A 20,889-nucleotide genomic window follows, 5' to 3' on the forward strand; every position below is an offset into this window, starting at 1 on the left:
CTGTCGTACGGGTAGCGCGAAAAGTTCTCTGCGCTTAGCTAGCGACGACAGCACTGTCGTGGAGGTAGCTGGCCGAGGTGGAGCGACGAGCCATCCGCGAGGTGCACGACGTTTGCGTGTTCGCTTGCCGCTGCGGCGTCTCCGAGCAGAAGACATGGCGTTGTTTCGCGAACGAGCAGGCGAGAGCGGGGTTTGGTATTTACGAACAGTGGTGGAGTCTCCGAAGTTTTGAGCCAGTTGTGGTATGGTCGCGTGTGCTCGTTCAGTGTCCTCCAGCTCACTCGGTTCCTGACTGGCGAGCCTAGTAACTCCAAGGGATTGCAGTTTCGTCCATAATGTCGGTGCGACTAAGGACGTCTTGCTCAAAAGACTCCTGCTGCTCCATTGTGTTCACCGCGATGGGACACGCAATGTCGCGACGAGACATGGTGGGTGCGTCGATGTGTGTTCCATAGGTGCTCCACATTGCCCGCCGTATACGATGGCTTTGAGGGGCCCGCGTTGAGGCGGCCCGGTCACGGGGTTACGTCACATAATGGCTTGTTGTCGGTGTGGGTACAGTGGCGCTGTCATCCGAGGAGGAAATGGGGTCGCTGCTTCAATATTGCTTGGCTTACCAGTGCCTGCGCGTGGCGTTTCATAAGCGGGCGAGGCGGGAGGTGGTCGGTGAGCGCGTGCAATATTGTCGGATTCAAGTCCGGTCGGTGAAGGTGGGCCTAGATGTAGATGGAAAGCAGGTAGATGGAGATGGAGAGCAGGTCTTCTGCCTCGGTGGTAGAGGACGTCGCATTGCTGGTTGGCCCGGATGATACCGTGTGCGCCAGCGCTGCGTGCGCAAATCGTGGGGGTACCTCTTGTGGTGATTGCGGATCGGGTCGTCCAACCGTAGTGTGCTAGCACGGCAGCCCGAAGGTCATTGTAGGGGGTGGCGCTGGGCGGTGGTAGGGCGAGGACGTAGCGGAGCTCTAGTGGAAGCGTCTCCCAGAGAATAGAGTGCTTCAGAGACTGTACACTGACGTGGTTCAGCCAGACCGTAGGCTCGAACTTGAAGAACCATGCTCTGACATTGCGTGCGTCAAACACCGGTATCGGCGGGTCCCCCCACGTCGCCATGTCAGTGTGCCGCTGACGGGGTATGAGGCGCGTAACTCCCGGGTCACCACTTGTAGGAAACGTCCGGGTCACCACATGTAGGAAGCAGACTCAGTTGGTGCGCTGATGATAATTTCTACGTTTATTTAGGTCACGTAGGCCCGGCCAAAACGAGCGTCCTCCCATCTGCTGACTCGACAGTCTATCTGTGTGCCGTGGAACTGCTTACGAGTCAGTCACCGCTGATGATGATTGTGGGATGATGCAGATGATGATAGCGGGGCCAAATGCAAATGGTGGTGGCGCCAGTACAGGTGGTTACAGTTTTGTGACGCCCTCTGGGTCTTGTCGTTGAGGGTTAGAAACCTTGATATACGTTCTGTACCACACATTTGTAGACGGAGTTAAATTTTGAGCACCAGGCCTACAGGGTTTTTCCCGACCAGCAGTAGCGACTTTCAAACGTATGCGCTACGCTCCGTAGTTTGTTTGCCTTGCTCGGACTATTGTCCTATGTGTATGTTCGATAGTGGCTGTGGGCTTATACCATAGCATTATAACCTAAAAACAGCAGTACGCAAAAGAGATATGCTGGTCAGTTTCCTGTTAAGACGAATGTACAGGAGTGCAAACGATGTAACAGCAGTTCCAATTTTGAAAGGATATAACAATGACTATAGTCGTTCACATGTACACGGGGTTATGCCATCAAATTACTCTACTGAATCAAAGACCGCTATTTTATCACAATATATGACATTCTAATAACATCCGCGAATGCAGTAAAGTGCTAGAAATTCATTCCGAACTGTATTCTTTTTTACAAAACTGTCCTTTGAAGGAAAATTTCGGGTCTGAACACTTCAACAAAACGGTTAAAATTACCATGATTTGATGCGCAACCAAAATACACGGACGAAGAACAGAGTAGACGAGACAGGCGCTCAAGTTTTATTACAAACGAGGCTCAAGTTTTAATACCAACGGCGGGCTTCATTCCGTTTTTCTTGGAGGAGAAAATGGCCTGTGGACTTAACGTGCAACTAATTGTAGGAAAAAGATGAGTATTTTTCCTCCATCTATCAAGGACTTCTTTCCTCCTACGTGATGTGTGGCCATATTTTTTCCGCCCTTTAGTTCTGTTTGCACTGATTACGAAACTACAAAGCATTGATGAATAAGCGACGAGATTTAAAAGGGTTACCTTGTAAAGAACCTACAACGTATAAACAAATAACCACAAAAACACCTGATTTCGCATAAACTGTCACCAGTTGACAACATTCTGCTTCTGGAATTAAAACACGCCAGCTGACCTAATGCCTGTATCAGAGTTTTTCTTCCAGTCACTTGCTCGTTCCTACGTGTTTATAAGATAATTGAAAATGTATGTTTTACTTTGGGTTGGAGTGAATTCCTCAATAGGTTACACCCCTATACCTTCGTTGTCATAGCTTCGGTTTCTCTGTCTCGCACGTGTTTTTATATCACAGGCGTAAGTTCTAAGTATCACCACCTGCTGCCTACAAAACAGTGTTTTGCACTTTATGCGGCGCACAATAGTTTTCTATAAATCGCCATTTTAAAACATTTCAATATCATGCTTCGTTTGCGTCGTCTGGACATTATGAAAGCATTATGAAAGAGAACACAGCAAAGCGTGGCAAACAGCCTCGTAACAGGCTCGGAGCGATACGCGGATACCACTGTGAAAAACAAAGGGGGAAAAGAGGGTGCTCTTCCACTAGCTGTTGGCACTCCCACCACGCTGAACTTTCTACAAAGCAGCAGCTTACGTCGTTTCGCGAATAATATGGTCGCGTCCGACAGATGATAAGGCGCACGGGGGGAATGGGGACAGTTATTAGAACAGCGTCCCCCTTTCCACTTTGCATCCGACAGCGGCCGCTGCGTGTAAGTCACAGCAGTAGCTGAGCGTGTTTTTCACGCATTACTGTGTTCCCTTTCATATTGGTCATATTAGTAGGATAATTCTTTTACGTCGTAGCTATAAACGTACAAAACATACTCAGGAACGTTAAGTGTTTAGATATTTTGCATGCTTGCATCTGTATAACCAACTTATTTTTGTTTGGTATACGCCAAGAAATTCGCCAATAAAAATTGGTTGCTAAAACCTTTTTGAGGACCACAAGTCCTAATGTAGTGAAACAATTGCGTGAATCCCTCTGGGAAATAATTTCAGCAACAATACAAGTCCAACCCGAATGGAAATACCTGGACATGAACGAATGTAGTTCCTTTGTATTATGCCGTTTGTGCGTGTTTGCGGACTTTCTAGCCGGGAGATGTTCATTTCTAATGTTCATCTTGTTACTGCTTCAACACAAAAATGCCTGGGAGACTTCTGTTGCTGCAGTCGAGTTTTGTGTCAGCGCTTAGATGAAAAGAACATAAAATACCTAAAAAACAAACAATCTCCCAAATATAGAAGCAGATTTTGGTGCTGTCCTTCGTAGAAAATGTGGTTTGAGAAAGAAACTGTATTGTAATTATGAAACCCTCTTTAGTGGTGGCCAAAGTTTCTTTGCACATCAGAGCCGTTATCTTAACTATTACCGTAACTACTGCTTGTTTACGTGCACATTTTCTTTCCCACTGATATCCACTCCCATAAATTGAATCGTTTTTCAGAGCATGCCATGTAATTTCTTCTGGTGCATGTTATCACTTCCGCGAAACATTTCCACTATAATTTATTTTTTTTGTTTTTGTATTCACCTCAATGGCCATTTTTTAGAACATTGTAGGATTTTTTAGGAACATGTTGAGGTTTACAACATTCATTACCACATAAGACTTGTTAAAATTGCTTCGCAAATGCAGTGCTACTGGTGTAACTATTACATGCACGTATGCTAGCCTGAAATATAAACAGTTACCTAAACGACATTCCAATTTAAGGCAAACAGAAAAAGAAAGTCAGGCAACCGTACGATAGTTTTTATTGATTTATTTATAACACTCGTTTAGGATCACAGATACAAAGCGGGGGCTTAAGCGTATTTCTCTATTTTTATTCTGATCAGGGATAGTTGCTTTCCAGAAAAGTCTGTTCAAAACGGTATTCTGAACTATGCAACGTAGATCGTATTGTGTGTAAACTACGACTCTCGATAGTTACACCCACGTATGTTTGCTTATTCGTGAAATATGCTGTGTGTTGGGGAAAATCATGTCAGTTCCCATAAAGCTTACATTTTGAAAACGTGCAATGTTTGGCATTTTGCCAAAAGCATCACCTGCTTTAAAATGCATAGAATGGAATGTCGCCTTTTTGGACCGGTGGCTATTTTTGTGTTGCGCACGAGATGCTTACCCCAAAAAGTAGATTGCGAATAAACGTTAGAAATTTTATTGTACTAGGGTTTGTGCGTCGTAGCCGTATCTCGAACAATGACAACAACCTTGCTAAAACTGCGAGGGACTGTTTCATATTCTAAGAATGGTAATTTTTTTCTCGGTGCAAAATTAGATCACCCATTCCATCATGGGTCGATGATTAAGAAGCTAAGCTCCTACACAGGTATGACACTTCTTGTTCTTTTTTTTACGCCAGAATTCGTAATTAAACAAAACTTGTGTGACTATTTTATGACAGTGTGTATTGCGGGGTATATTCAACAAGAGGCAGAAGTTAGACTGTACAAAATTTTTTGGTCCCCTTTATTTCCCTCCGCAACTGATGATTTTCCACGTGTTCAGTCAAACAAAACAACGTCAGATGCTGTTCTTTAGGAGAACAAATAAGCCGTGGCCTTCCCCTTAAATGCTGGCGAGAAAAGATACCAAAACGTACTCCCTGCCAGCGTTATCAGACGTGGAAGGCGGCATAAATTAAGAGACACATATCTCCGTCTCAAGTGGCAGCATGTGCTTGCCTTGGCGATGCGCGCTTGTGTTTGTTTTATGCTCTTTCGCCCTTCTATGGCTCCTTCACTCCCCAATTTGAAGGAAAAGATTCCACTCAGAGGCGTGCGGCGAAAGGAGTTTGCTTTGGAGATTTTAATTTAGTGTTGATGTTAGCTTTTTTAATTTCTACTTATTATGAGAGTGGTTCCAACGCGATGCGAGTAGGAATGTGTGCTTCCTTTGAAGATAACAGCCTGCATTGTTAGGGGCCCTTTCACGCTCCTGAGGGTCCTTTATTCTCACTTTAGAAAGCCGGGAATTCATAAATCTCGCAAAACTAACAGAGACAACTTCGGTATAATGAGAAGAATGAAAGAAAGAACGTCATGCGCCACGCTCGAGGGAGGCGGTAATGCTGCAAGAGGAAAAAAGACAGTGGCGGCATGAACTTCATGAGCCTAAATCAGCTGCTACGAACACTTGCAGACTGAAGCAGCCAAGAATGTGTTAATGGGCTTCTGCAGGACACACAACCTTTCTTCCCTTTCTTTTGTAACGCAGGTGGAGGTCCCTTTTGAAAATTCCATTAACCAACCATCAAGATTCATTGCTGGAAAGGTTGATTGCGTTTGATGGTCGCCTTGGAAAGCTTGATGTACGTAAGAAACTGTAATGGAAGCTGCTGGAAGGAGACGCTGGAAGGTGCTGGCAGGCATGCCATCATGCCTGCCAGCACCTTCCAGCACCTTCCTCCATGCTGGCAGGTTTGCGGCGCAATGGCGGCAGATGTTTGCGTGACGGCAAGCTTGACTGCTGAATTGACGATGGAAAGGCATTTTCTGAATGAATGACGGCAGAAAGCCAAAACTTATACGAGAGCGAAGCGCTTGTAATAACAGAAACATAGCTTTGGCATTGGCCGTTGCGAGAAAATTACAGAAGCTGCCTTTTTGAAAAAGTGTTGCCGAAAACTTGGCACGCATGCTGCGCGATGACGGCAGATGTTCGCGTGACGGCAAGCTTGACTGCTGTATTGATGATGGAAAGGCATTTTCCGAACGAATGCTGGCAGCAAGCCAAAATTCATTCGATAGCGAAGGACTGATATTATAACAGAAACATAGCGGTGGCATTGGGAATTTTGAGAAGAAAAAACAATAACTGCATTTTTGATAAGGTGCTGCTGAAAACTTGGCATATTAGAGAAACGCTACTTTGATTAGCGCTTCTTGTTTTTAAGCCAGAACTTGGAGGGCTGGTATGAAACTGTATGCCCTTTATTCGCCGTTTTCGGTGTAAGGATGGCAGTGCCGACCCTTACGTTTAAAACATGGGCAGCTTTTTTTCGCTGCGACAGGGTCAAACCGTCAAACCGTACGTGTTCATTTTCGCTGCGCTGAGCCCGCGGACAGAACCGTCCGTGGCATGGCTTAAATTCTACGCGGCAGACTACGGGTCTAGCGCTTCGCCGATCCTCCTTAGTTGTAATCAGCTGCCTTGAGACAGATCTAAGAACGGTAATATTACACAACATAATTTTAATTCCGGGCGCGCATGCCATTTCACTCTATGCCATTTCACTCATAGCTACGTCGGCTACGTTGGCTTTCGTCGGGGAGAACGGGGATGTGCGATATCTCTTTTAGGTTGAGATAGCTGGCTACACTTCTCAAGGTGAGCCTCGTTTTGGAGACTGGTGCGTGCCCAAAAAGCGGTATGACTGCCGGAATGGGTTATACACGAGAAGCAGTAAACATAACTCACAATATTTGTGCATTCATGGGCGATTCAGATTGACAAACCAACTAAATGGCACTTGTTCGGACATAGGTTCCGATTGTGGTGGTGGTGCAGTGGTAACGCGCTCGTTTTTTGTTGCAAAGTTGGTGGTTCAATCCTCCGGTGGTCTGTTTCTTTTTTTTTTTTTTTGCTGACACCACGATATGATTTTTTCTAAACGAAAAATGTGCCTGTTCTTGGTAGTTTTCAACCAAAAGTGATTTCCCCCAAAGTGATGTCGGAGGTTTATTCTACAACTCAATCGCTCATATCCAGGATAGCCCAACAAACTCAACTTTTTGCTGGGTATGACAACCTTATCTTTCTATTTACATTGCTTTATGTGAGGAATGAAGTACAGCGCTTGGAGGGATCTTATTTATACCCAAAGCGCTAACAGTCAAAACAAGCGTTCCCTCTACATTGTGCACACGATACACACAACACTCTTTCCAGAGTTAGTAAGTGGTCGCTAGTGGCCGCACACACTGAGTCCGACAAAGGGGAAGAGAAGGTCTCCACAACGGTTGCGGGGCCTCTGTGTCCTCGGGGCTAGTCTCGGCCTGCTTTTTCGGCACGCCATACAAGGTTGATCGCGCCGATAGATAGGCGCCACAGATCCAGGCTTGTCGGCCTGCAAGCGTGAGTCACCGACAAAGGGGCATGCTTGGAAGGCGCACGTAGAGGAGGCTTTGCCGCACTGCCGAGGAGTGTTGAAACAAAGCCAAGCGGCGGGCTCATTCGTAACAGTGCTCACCTGCACAACGTGATTGATATCCGGCGAAGAAGAGATACTGGCTGCGCAGCACTCTGCAAAAACTCCCAAATAGTAAAAAGTAAGCTACCTCTGTTACTCAAAAGAAAAATCGATAACTAGTGCATACCGTTAGTGTTAACGTAAGGAGCTGGCGCGTTACTAAAAAACTGTAAGGCAAGCTTACGTGGGCTCCACGGGTCATAGAAGAAAGAATAATAGGAACAATACTCAGAGATACGGAACGAGATTCCTGAATGAGGAAAAAAATTGGGGTATAAATCTTAGGTCAAATAACAAAAAATTGGCTTGGGCGAGCCATGTAGCGAGATGAACCAACAACCTCTGTACAACTAGGTTAAGGGAGTTGGTACCAAGGGGTGTGTCGACAAGAAAGGGGACGCCAATATTACGATGGAGGAATGAAATAGGGAAACTGAACTCGAGCAATGCAGGAAAGGAGTACTGGTGAATGAATGGGAGGGGCATTCGCCCTTAAGTGGACGTAAACAGGCTGCTGCTGCTGCTGCTGATAATGATGATGATGGTGATGAACATTAGAGAACTAATCAGAGGAATTGATTTTGGCCAGATGTGACACCACTCAAATTGAAGGGTAAGGACACTACATAAGGCAATTTTGGCCAGCGATTCGCCATAGGCTCTGTGAGCCTGGGTGACAACAAATAGCGACTGCAACGGCGCCCATTTCCAGCCAACAATTTCAAAATCGCTTCCCTCTGGTATGCCAAAAGAACCAAACAGAAGAGGGTGTGACAGCGATTGTGACTGAGGTATACAGCGGAAGTGTATTCTTATGTTGCATGTGGCTGTCACCCAAGCTACCGGTTTGCCGTGCTTACTGAGTTATCTCTGTTACGTCACTGACCAAAATCACTTCATATAATTATTGCTTATTTTATGTTGATTCTGTTTTTTCCTACCTCCTTTCTTTTTTGACCTATTGTTTTCCGCATTGACAGTGGAAGAATAACTACCTAATCAGGAATGGAACAGGGTACAAGAGTTTCGGAGGAGTCTCGAGAGCAGGAAATTGCCTTTTGTAGCAGGCTTAGAGCAGCAAGAAAGGCCTTCTAAAGCAGGTTTGGAGCGGCCAGAGAGGCCGTTCCAGCTCCTTACTGAACGGCCTTTCTGGCTGCTCAAATATGGAACGCAGTTCTCGTGTTCTATCTGGAAATTCCCAATATGTGGAGTTACCTTTCTTTGGCCCAGCGAGTACGCCACGTTATCGCCGTTCGAAAGGCAAACCCACGCGCGCAGTTAAAGGGAATCATATAACAAGCTTCGGTTCCTGTCGGGTAGACGGCAGTGTTTATGTGTACTCCCGGCGGCATTCCGTAAACCAACTTGTTCCTTTGTTCTTTCTGTTTCAAAAAACTGTGTCAGTGAGTGCTAAGCAGAGCATAGCTTTGTCTTCGCCCGTCACGGGGTAGCGACCGTCGACTTAAGTGCGCCGTAGAATTCGTAACAAGACCATGTTAGAAGCCATAATTATGACGAACAGTCCTCCACATAAGCAAAGCCAACCGCAAAGTTCACAGGTGAAAGTAATTAAATCACCTCAAAGGCAGTCCGAATTACAAAGAAGGGCAAGAAGTCAAAGAACCGTTTGTTAGCTACATGCAGCTGTGCTCGTTAAAAATGGGCGACTCTGTTGAATTTCACCTCAGATAATCTGCAATTTTTGTGCCAATATTATTCTATTTTTATCTGTCTGCCATATCGCAGAAAAAAATTCACTACTTTTGTTCATTTTTAATTAATTGTGGCACAGCGACCGGCACTGGCAAACAAAACCGTGCAAATGCGAGAGAAATAGATGCAACGTGAAGGCGGGGAGGGCGTGTAGTGCTGGCATCGTAACAGTTACAGCTGAGGAAAACCCAACTTTCATAGCCGCTCATCGCCTTCATGAAAACGATACCTTCACCGCATTCAAACCAAAAGCATGACGTTTCAGTCACGTTTGCGGGCACGGAGCACCAGGCCAGTCGTATCTCACAGCTCACGCCGTATTCTTAGGCGCAAGATAATAAAATTATCGTAAAAAAAATTGTCAGCTGAAAAGGACATGACGTTTTGGAAGTTCATGTAGGCGAGCCGGCAAGAATTCTAGTTTTTATATTAGAAAAAAAAGGCGCAAATAGAAATGCATTCGTTTATTTGCTTCAACTGGACAAGAGTGGGTTTCGGGGTATTTATTGTCCTGTTGCATTCGCAACAACGATGAAAGTGCACACGGAGTCGGTTGTCTTTCAAGCTAGACTGGTATAGGGATTTTTCAGGGTCTAATTGATGCACCAATAACCAAGTTTAGGTTGTTCTTACCACCCGAAAAACCCTTATTCAAAGGATAATCACACCTATTTCAAACTATCCATTCAAACCGCTTTCGTTCAAACAGCACAGAACCCCACCGGAAAAGCGAGCAGTGTTCAAGTCAACAGGTGTCCGAAATCAAGAACAAGCAAGTGTTATTACGCTCAACAGTTTTCCCCCGGAGTTTTCCCCCGGACGACAGATTAATAAATTAGTCATTGCAACTGCAGCTTCTTTTGCGCTAAACAACGGGGATATATATAGGAAGCGCCAGTGGTGCACGAGTTTCGAACGGTAATGACTATATAAATCTCTGAGCTTTTGAAGCATCTGTGGACGCCGCGAAGAGAGCCGCAACGACGGAACGGTGTGTGGCTCATCTTGGGTCCAGCGAGCGGGCTACGACGCCAAGGCGAGCCACTAAAGTTCTCTGCACGTCGAAGGGAAACAAAATACTGGCTAACCCCGGTGTGAGAGGTCAGGAAGGATTGACCAAAAAACGGCTGCACTGGTGAGAAAGCCGCTATTGCGGAAGCCCGAAAATTAAACTTAGAGCCTCAGCAGCCGTCTGTGACAATTTTGCTGATCTGTTTTTTGCGTACATTTTTCCCTTGTTTTTGCTGAAGCCACTAGTTTTTTGGAAATGATTTGGCTGCTGTAACATGAGCATGGTAATCAAGATTTAAAGAAACATGTTGTATAAATCACTTCACCATAAAGGAAGCGAGTGGAACTGCAAATTACGCTTCTTATTATACTGTTTGATAGTTTTATGTAGAAACAACGTTGACAGCGTGCATTTTGTTTGTGTACACGTGCACTTTGCGTTTTTTTATTGACTGTCTTGGTCTTTTTTACGGACTCCTCGAACCTCTCTACTCAAGTGCATCTTATTCCTTTGCCTGAAACCCGTAATAATTTAGGTCAGAAACATATTGCAGCGAACCATACATTGGGTTTGTTTACTTGTGTTTTGCTTTTACCGCCCGGCTGCGCCGGTCTGTGTTATCTCTGCGCCAAGGGAAGCGCGTGTTCCATTCTTTCTTTCTGTGCCGCATGTGTTATCTGTTGTGATAGGGAGAGCATTCTGATCCAACGTGAACAGCCCAGAATAATCTTCTTGGATCTACTATGTTCTCGATGCGAATCGACGTTTCGAGAACCACGCGCGCCAAAAGATAAAAAGCCTGCAGTGCGGACGCCGGGGCATTCGATTCGACGACACTCGCCTGTGCAAGTCACTTTGTTGACCGCTGCTTCGCCGCCTCTGTATTCTTTTGAGTTGTTAGGGGAGCACAAGTTCGCTCCAATAAACGTGTTTCTTATTCAACACAACTGCATCGTCCTTGTCTTCGTGACATCTGGTGGAGGTGCTGGGTACGCACCCTTCATGCCCACTACAACCTCGAAAAGCCGCCAAGCCAGTCCAACAAGAGCCAGCCCCCGCCTGCAAGATTTACCGCCCGAGTTCGGTTTGATGCCAGAAGGGCCCAAGAAAACGAACGCTGCAACCAACACCATGGTGCAAGAAACAACGTCGCCAATCGTCCTGCAGCAGTCCCGGGAACCGCCATCGTTCCGAGGAGCCCCCGCAGACGACCCAGAAGAATGGTTGGAGAAACTGGAGCGCGTCCGGAAATTCAACAGGTGGGACGACGCAGAAACGTTCCGGCACGTTTTCTTTTACTTGGAAGATTCGGCTCGCACTTGGTTCGAGAACCACGGGAGCTCCTTGACAAACTGGGCTCAGTTCAAAAGCGAGTTTACTAAGACCTTCACTATCGTCATGCGGAAAGAAAGAGCCGCCCTTTTGTTGGAAACGCGCACGCAACACCCCAACGAAGGTGTCGTGATCTTCGTTGAGGAGATGAAGCAGATATTTCGCCGCGCGGACCCCGAAATGACGGAAGAAAAGAAGTTGCGCTTCTTAATGCGTGTAGTGAAGGAGGAACTGTTTGCTGGACTTGTCCGAAATCCGCCCAAAACCGTCGCCGAATTCGTCACCGAAGCCGGCACCATTGAGAAAGCCCTCAAAATGCGTGCTAAGCAGTATGACCGCAACTTTGTTGGCGCGGCCAATGCGAACGACTTTGGCAGCACGCGGATCCCGGCCGACAGCCTACGCGAGACTATCCGCGCAATAGTGAGAGAGGAGCTGCGGAAACTTCTCCCAACGCCGCCGCAGCCCCAAGTCGCTTCCCTCACCGACGTGATTAGAGAAGAAGTGCAACAAGCGTTGGGAACTTCTACGCCATCCGAGGTACCCCGAGAGCCACAAGCTATGACATACTCCGCGGCTGTTCGTCGACCCCGCCCTGCTCCAACACGCCGTCAAGAGGCCCCGCCGTACCGCCGCCCACTGTCACCCCCCCGACCCCCGGTAGCCCGAAACCAGACGCCGAGGAAGACGGACGTATGGCGAACTCCCGATAACCGTCCTCTGTGCTACCACTGCGGAGAGGCCGACCACATTTACCGTCGCTGCCCATACAAGAAACTCGGACTGCGTGGTTTCTCCGTCGACGCACCTCGCCCTCTCCCTGGCCAACGACCACGTGAGATCGACGAGTATCTATCTGAAATCAGCCGTGGCCCAGCGCGTTTCAACCGTTCGCCGTCGCCCTACCCCTACCAATCGCCGAATCGCCGTAGCAACGCTGACTTCGCCCGTGGAAGGTCCCCCAGCCCACGCGGGGGAAACTAAAGGCGGCAACTTCTGGAGGTGAAGTTGCTCTACGGCGAAAAACTAGAAACCCTCCAACGACGCAAGGACGCGCTGAAGACAGTGATTCACGACATGCCCTCGTCCCGACGACCCGACATAACCCTGACGAGACTCCCGAACACGACGACAGCTACACGGCGCGACGCGTACCCGACCTGACCGAGGCGTCCGTTGAGAAGACGACGACAACTACGATGCACTGTGCCCGACCATCAACACGTACAAGCAGAGATACGACGCCCCGACGAACCCGGAACTCGAGGACGACTGCATCTGACGTCAAGGTGTCCATCGACGGCTTTGACGTAGTCGCCCTCGTAGACACGGGAGCTGACTATTCGGTAATGAGCGGACCATTTGCGTCTGAACTGAAGAACGTTATGACCAGATGGGACGGTCCGCACATACGCACAGCAGGAGGCCACCTCGTGACGCCCAGTGGAACGTGCACATCGCGCGTCACCATAGACGGCACAACGTACCCTGCGGCGTTCGTCGTTCTGCCTAGCTGCTCCCGACGTGATTCTCGGAATGGACTTTTTGACGGACAACGGCGCAATAATTGATCTGCTGACCAAGTCGATAACATTTTCCTCCAATCACTCCACTACGCCGCAGCCGAACTGTGATCACCGTGCTGCTGTCAGGATCGCCGACGATCACATCACCCTGCCACCCCGCGCAAGCTTGATGATCGCCGTCTACTGTGAGGATGCTGCTTCTGACATCGACGCTATCGTAGAGAGTGATCGAAGGTTGCTTCTCGACCGCGGTGTCTCCGTCGCAAGAGGCATTGCGCACTTTAAGCAACGCCAATCTCACGTTTCGGTCACTAATTTCACCGAAGAGTACCAGCATTTAAACAAGGGAGCTGCAATTACGTTCCTCGAAGAAACGCAAGAAGCAAGTGATGTGATCGCAGTCGCCGACTTAGAACGCACACCCGTAGAAACATTCAAGCTCACGCAGCCATTCGACGTGAATCCGGTGCTACCGCTAGAACAACGGAAAAAATTATTGGCTTTGCTGCTTCGCTATAGCGAATGTTTTTCGTCGAGCGCAAAACTACGTCAGACCCCTCTAGCGAAGCACCGAATAATAGCCGAAGATGGAGCCCGATACCCGACAGTCACCGTACCGCGTCTCTTCACACGAACGGGAAGCCATCCGGACTCAAGTCGACGACATGCTGAGCGATGACATTATACAGACATCGAAAAGCCCCTGGGCTGCGGCCGTCGTACTCGTAAAGAAAAAAGACGGCACAGGAAGGTTTTGCGTTGACTACCGGCGACTGAACAAAATCACGAAAAAGGACGTGTAACCCCTCCCCCGAATCGACGACGCCCTCGACCACCTCTGCCACGCGAAGTACTTCTCATCGATGGACCTGAAGACCGGCTACTGGCAAATTGAAGTGGACGAGAGAGACCGAGAGAAGACTGTATTTATAACCCCAGACGGCCTATGCGAGTTCAAGGTGATGCCGTTTGGGCTGTGCACAGCACCAGCGACGTTTCAAAGAGTCATGGACCCTGTGCTAGCTGGCCTTAAGTGGCACACCTGCCTCGTATACCTCGACGACGTAGTGGTATTCGCCCGGACTTTCGACGAACACCTTGCAAGGTTGGAGTCTGTACTCGAGGCCATTCGTACGTCGGGGTTGACGCTGAAGCCTGAAAAGTGCCGTTTCGCATACGGGGAACTGAAGTTCTTGGGCCACCTCGTCAACGCCGCGGGAGTCCTACCTGACCCGGCAAAAACTTCACCAATTGCGAACTTCCCAAGGCCGAAAGACAAGAAGGGCGTGCGGAGATTTCTCGGGCTGTGCGCATACTACCGGCGCTTCGTCGCAAACTTCGCACGCATTGCAGACCCACTCACGCGCTTGACGAAAGATAGCACCCCTTTCAGCTGGGAAAACGACCAAGAAGAAGCATTCGGCGAGCTGCAAAAATGCCTGCAAAGCCCGCCCGTGCTCGCTCATTTCGACGGAAATGCCGAAACGGAAATGCATACGTACGCCAGTGATATAGGCTTGGGTGCCGTCCTTGTCCAAAAGCAAAGCGGCTGCGAAAGGGTAATCGCCTATGCTAGCCGTGGTCTGTCGAAGGAGGAGAAAAACTATTCTGCCTCTGAGAAAAAGTGCCTGGCTTTTATATGGGCGATTTCAAAATTTCGCCCATACGTGTATGGAAGGCCATTCAAGGTTGTAACAGACCACCATGCGCTGTGTTGGCTCGCCCATTTGAAGGACCCCTCTGGCCGTCTTGGGCGGTGGAGCTTGCGCCTGCAGGAGTTCGACGTTACAGTCGTTTATAAATCCGGCAGGAAACACTCCGACGCCGACTGCCTGTCCCGCGCCCCCGTCGACCCACCACCACAAGACTCTGATGAAGACAGTGCGTTCTTCGGGATCGTGACGGAGAGCGACCTAGCCGCCCAGCAGCGTGCCGACCCCGACTTACGCGTCATAATCGAGTACCTCGAGGGATGCAACGTCGCCGTTCCTAGGACCTTCAAACGCAGCTTACCAGCATTCAGCCTGAGAAACTCCGTCCTTGTGAAGAAGAATTTCAGCCCCGGAACATGAGCGAATTACCTTCTCGTCATCCTCGCGGACCTTCGTGACGAAATTTTGGAAGCGTGCCACGACGACCCGTCTTCCGGACATCTGGGCACAGCCCGCACTATTGGAAAAATCAAGGCGAGGTACTACTGGCCCGGCCTTACCTCTGACGTCACCCACTACGTCCGGAGCTGCCGTGACTGCCAGCGACGAAAAACGCCGCCGACAAGACCCGCCGGAATTCTGCAACCGATCGCCGTCCCATCGAGACCATTTCAACAGATTGGAATGGACCTTTTAGGCCCGTTCCCTACGTCACGATCACAGAACAAGTGGATTGTCGTAGCGACAGACTACATGACGCGCTACGCAGAGACCGCCGCTCTTCCGAGGGGGACTGCACGCAAGAAGTGGCGAAGTTCTTTATAAGCCAAGTTGTTCTGCGACATGGAGCCCCGGAAGTCCTAATCACAGACCGCGGAACGGCATTTACTGCGGAGCTGATGCAAGGAGTATTACGCTACAGCAACACGGATCACCGAAGAATGACGGCGTACCACCCCCAAACGAACGGACTAACAGAACGTCTGAACAAGACAATCGCAGATATGCTGTCAATGTATGGTGACGTCGAACATAAGACTTGGGACGAAGTGCTCCCGTATGTCACGTTTGCGTACAACACGGCTATCCAGGAGACGACACAGCTGCCGCCGTTCGAGGTTGTCTACGGTAGAAGGCCGACTACGATGCTCGACGCCATGCTTCCGCACGTAGAAGACGACGACCTCAACGCCGACGTCCACGGATATCTTCAACGTGCGGAGGAGGCCCGCCAGCTCGCTCGAGTTCGTATAACAGACCAGCAGCTGGTGGATGCGGGCCGCTACAACCTCCGACGCCGAGACGCCGAGTACCAACCAGGGGATCGTGTGAGGGTTTGGACTCCCATCCGACGACGCGGACTCAGTGAGAAGCTCCTGCGACGGTATTTCGGACCCTACCAGATTCTACGACGTGTTGGCCAACTTACCTACGAAGTGATCCCCGATGGTGACTCCGGCACATCACGACGACGCACGCGGCCTGAAGTCGTCCACGTGGTTCGCTTAAAACCTTTCTACGGACGATGACGAACTTTCATTTTCATTTGTTCGGACTGTCGCTTATGTTAGCATCGGGTCGATGCACTCTTAGAGGGGGGTAATGCCGCGAACCATACATTGTGTTTGTTTATTTGTGTTTTGCTTTTACCGCCGGCTGCGCCGGTCTGTGTTATCTCTGCGCCAAGGGAAGCGCGTGTTCTATTCTTTCTTTCTGTGCCGCATGTGTTATCTGTTGTGATAGGGAGAGCATTCCGATCTAACGTGAACAGCCCAGAATAATCTTCTTGGATCTACTATGTTCTCGATGCGAATCGACGTTTCGAGAACCACGCGCGCCAAAAGATAAAAAATGGCCCCACCTCCCCGAAGGGAATCGTGAGGAAGTGCGAATGCATTTCTTGCGCCGAGAGTACACGGCGTAGTAATTCTGCCATCGCCTTGAGAGGCGCAGTACCGGCGAGGGGGAGCTGTCAGGCGAGGGGAGAGGCGCGCGCCGAGCCTGAGTGCAAACCTAACGAGGGGAGAGGCGCGCCAGCTGCAGAGCATGTGACGTCACGGCGCGAGGAGAGGGGGAGCAGACGAAAAGGCGCCAGCGCGCGGTCACGTGGGAGTGTGACGTCACAGCGCGAGGAGCGGTGCGGGAGCCGGCGCGGGCGCGCGCAGCCACGGCGCGGGAGGCGGAGCGCGCGCGGGTCACGTGGGGTGTGACGTCGCTGCGCCGTTGCTACAGACGCTCCTCTCCGCTCCTCGCGCCGTTGCTAGGGGAGAGAAGGAGGAGCGCGGAAGACGGCGGATTCAGGGTCGCTTATAAAGTGCATCGCACTTAAAAAGCCTGCAGTGCGGACGCCGGGGCATTCGATTCGACGACACTCGCCTGTGCAAGTCACTTTGTTGACCGCTGCTTCGCCGCCTCTGTATTCTTTTGAGTTGTTAGGGGAGCACAAGTTCGCTCCAATAAACGTGTTTCTCATTCAACACAACTGCATCGTCCTTGTCTTATGTAATGTAATATAACAAATTGTTCCAGGTATGCACCTCGCAACTTTTTAAAATCAGTAGCAAGGTATTATTTTTATGTGACGAATATTTGGTCCATTTTCCAGTAATAATTAAAATAAAACTTCTGAGTTTCGAATTCTCAGTTCCAAAATGTCAAAAAAGTCACCTAATTTAGGCGTAATTTTGCACTTCTTGTGTTTTCACGAGGGGGCGAAAAACCCCGTACCCGAGAGTATTTTCTGTGGCCTTCAAGCATGGGCTGCCGTAAGATATTATTCAGTTTTAAAATATACAACCAAAATTTATTCCTCACCTCCAATTTGCTCCTCTCGGCAAAAGCTTCCATTTATTTTAAACGGCAGCAGTGCTGGATCCTTGCATCATTTTTGCCGGTCATGTGTCGCGTTAACCAAATAAGTATATCATAATAGCAATAACCGCAAAAATTTCGTTGGAGGAGGAAGGCAATGAAAGCGAAGTGGTCCAGATGCAACAAGGGGCTTAAAATCATACTATTCGTCCCATTTCCTGAAAACAACACAATAAGTGTAATATACATTAGGGAAAACTAGGGAACCGAAGTTATAGCTGACAGTCTCGTCATCAAACGAGCGTTACGATACTGCAAGCGAGGAAGATGGTCGGTACCAGCTATGGTATCACCACTTTCGAAGGCAACACACGAGTGTACTGCACTTCCGCCCGCAAAACCGAGTGTAGATGCTTCCTACACAAGAACCGGCATGAGATATCAGGTGCCAGTGGCCGAGTTCGCCATCAATCCGACTGCCGAAACTGTGCAGCCAGAACTCCAAAAAACAAAGAGCGAGTAAAAATGTGCCCTATGCCCTGTCCTTACGGGGGCACTACACCGGCACAAAAAGTGCCGGCAAAGATTTTTCCCCTCGTCACTTCTTACGGAACTGCGACGCTGAACAGGACAATACGCCAGGAAAGTGACAGGTGACGACAACACGGCGGTCGACACGAAAACAACTGTATATCGCTCGTGGTTTTCATGAAGCCGACGGGTTCCATGGTTGAAACGCAATTCCCTGTCTGCCTCGCACGAACGAAACACTTGTAGGACGTTAGCGGGAAAGCTAGTGCCTCAGGCTGATTCAGCGTAAACAACACTGGTGAGATCGAAATGCTGACGCCAAGGCACGAAGGCCCAGTGTCACCTAGAACGGGGACACAATTACAGAGCTCCGCCGTGAAGCACAAAATATCCGCCAAAAGGACGTCAGCAAAACAGCGCCACCTGCGCCAACATGGTCTCAGAGACGCTCCACACATAGAGTTTCTTAGTAAGTATAATAGAGACGAAACTGCGTTTGGTAATTTATGTCGTCATGGGGGCTTATGGGAAGAATTTCTTTTCGGCTTGGGCTTGGCATGACGATTGGAGTTTTAAGCGGTTTGGGGGGATTTGCTTTCTTTACTATGCATTAACATGTCTACGAGCTAAGAGGAAGCCGAAATCCTTCCTCTTCTGTGGTAGCCGTGTGGCTGTGTTCAGTGAAACAGCAGGGAGTGCGTGATCGCACCTGACGTCGGTCATGCCGCAGTCGAAGGACGTATGACTGAGCGGGTAATATGCCGCCGCGAAATTTGTAGCCGAAAGGTACTTCGACGAAGACAAGATACGACAAATAGGGACTACCTGAATCCGTCCTATCTTGTCATCGTCCACAACTGTTTAACGCCACGTTTTCTTTTTACTTGTTAAACTGCTGCTGAAGGCCGGAGGTTCACCACAAAGGTTACGTTTTCGTTGGCACGCTGCAATATCTTCCCAAACTCTTCAAACAACTCATTACTTGATGTAATGGTGAAGGTAATAAAACAAGAGTCTATAATGAGTTCCCTCTCCAAATAATAACATTGTTCGTAACTACCACCTTGGCCTGCAAAATAGCAGGAACAACGGTCCGGCAAAAATACGCGTTACTTTCTTTTTTCTTAGTTTTAAAACAGCCTGTTGCACTTTCCCCTTACATAATTGCACACTATTTTTCGCGTTTTTGTTGAACTTTGTTTCAATTTGCGGTCACTAAAACGTTTCAATCCAAGCCAATAATGAAATTTAGGCGAGCGCATGATCTAATGGCGGCCCATGACGACACAGACGGCCTTGATGTGAGGCGCATAGACGCTAGCGCCAGATTCCTCTCAAGTGTATATTGTGAGAAACTCTATGGCTGCGCAGAACAACGTGAAAAAGAGCAACGAAGGCAAGATCGGCACACGCGAAGCAACAATCGCAAATCAGTACAATCAATAGGATTCCGCAGGCAATTGATAGAGAAGTAAAGACCTGGCGCAGAAAATATAACTCAAGTTCTCAAACGATAGCCAGACTGCAGGAAAACAAACTAAAGTGCACGGCAATATATTGTAGGCAGCACACGATGAAAAGAACAAAACCGGAATTTGTCAGAGACAAAAGAACTTTCACCCGCCGCGGTGGCTCAGTGGCTAAGGCGTTGCGCTGCTGAGCACGACGTCGCGGGTTCGATTCCCGGCCGCAGCGGCCGCTTTTCTGATGGAGGCGAAAAGCAAAAACGCCCGTGTGTACGAGATTTCGGCGCACGTTAAAGATCCCCAGGTGGTCAAAATTAACCCGGAGCCCTCCACTATGGCGCGCCTCATCGCCTGCGTTGCGTCGGCGCGGTAAACCCTACAATCAATCAAATCAAAAGAACTTTCACAAAGCCCGTTTCTCAAGCCTTGTTTGAGTATGAGCTTGAAGAGGTATGGGCCTAGTACTCTTTTCCTAAGGCAGTTTTAACAGCAAGAGAAAGGTCAGTAGGAAAACCTCAAATTATACGAAAAGAAAACCTACGTCGATGAGGAAATGCTTAATCGATTCGGGGAAACAACGAGCGACACACTCAGCGGAAATTTACTTTCAAGCCGTCTGAAAAAGTTCACGAAGAGCACTAGTGAACAACCGTTTTTGCTCATACCATCGAAGAGACGGACACTTGCCACAGCCTGTGCGGGAGAGCAGGCGCCGGTCGAATCAAAACTACGAAAGCACATTCACGAACTACTTCGGTGGAGTGTGGCAGAGCAAAAATACCGTTCTTTTAAGAAACTGTTGGAGCGAAAAAAAAACAATTACGCAGATGGATTGTTCAGTTTTTTATCAAAAATAGGCACTGAAACGGGTGTTAAAGCCGCAAATTTGAAATACTTGGGGTGCCATTGTTCTGCATTAGATCGAAGGCCAGCCACTTTTTATGGTGTACATTCTATGATGTCATTCACCATAAACCAAATACACAGCACAGGAAGAGGGGGCACGACTGGAGCGCTGTGTAACAAGTGATTTTTGAATTCAGAAGACGCATTGTGTTTAAGAAACAAGTGGTTTATCATCTTCCATGCGCATGAAGCTTTCTGCGCAGGGGCAAGAAAACCCCTCAGGAAACAAAAAACAAAAAACGCAGAGTGACCAAGTCATCCAGAGGACTTGTCCGGAAAAGCCAGTTCGGCATTCCTTAGCGCAAGAGTACGGTGGCTTATAACCCTGTCTTACGAGCCCTTTCAATCGAGATTGAGTCGAGCTGGGTTGAGCTCAGTTAGGATCGGGCGCTGCTGCCCGGGAGTTTCAATCGCAATCGAGCCCGATCCCCTTTCAACT

At 48.7% G+C, this 20,889-nt stretch overlaps 1 protein-coding gene across 1 annotated transcript in view; it reads right to left on the bottom strand.

The window, feature by feature from the left end:
• Positions 1 to 716: 716 nt before the first annotated feature.
• The window catches only part of LOC144143388 (uncharacterized), a 47,453-nt gene continuing 27,280 nt past the window's right edge, over positions 717 to 20,889 (bottom strand). Inside the window, exon 2 of the mRNA XM_077675150.1 lies at positions 717 to 826. Coding sequence (XP_077531276.1) covers positions 717 to 826 — 110 coding nt within the window. The remainder of the gene's footprint in view (positions 827 to 20,889) is intronic.

This window comes from Haemaphysalis longicornis, unplaced genomic scaffold (assembly GCF_048455015.1).
Source record: "Haemaphysalis longicornis isolate Haplotype H1 unplaced genomic scaffold, Haemaphysalis longicornis Haplotype H1 scaffold_6, whole genome shotgun sequence".
Lineage (NCBI taxonomy): Eukaryota > Metazoa > Arthropoda > Arachnida > Ixodida > Ixodidae > Haemaphysalis > Haemaphysalis longicornis.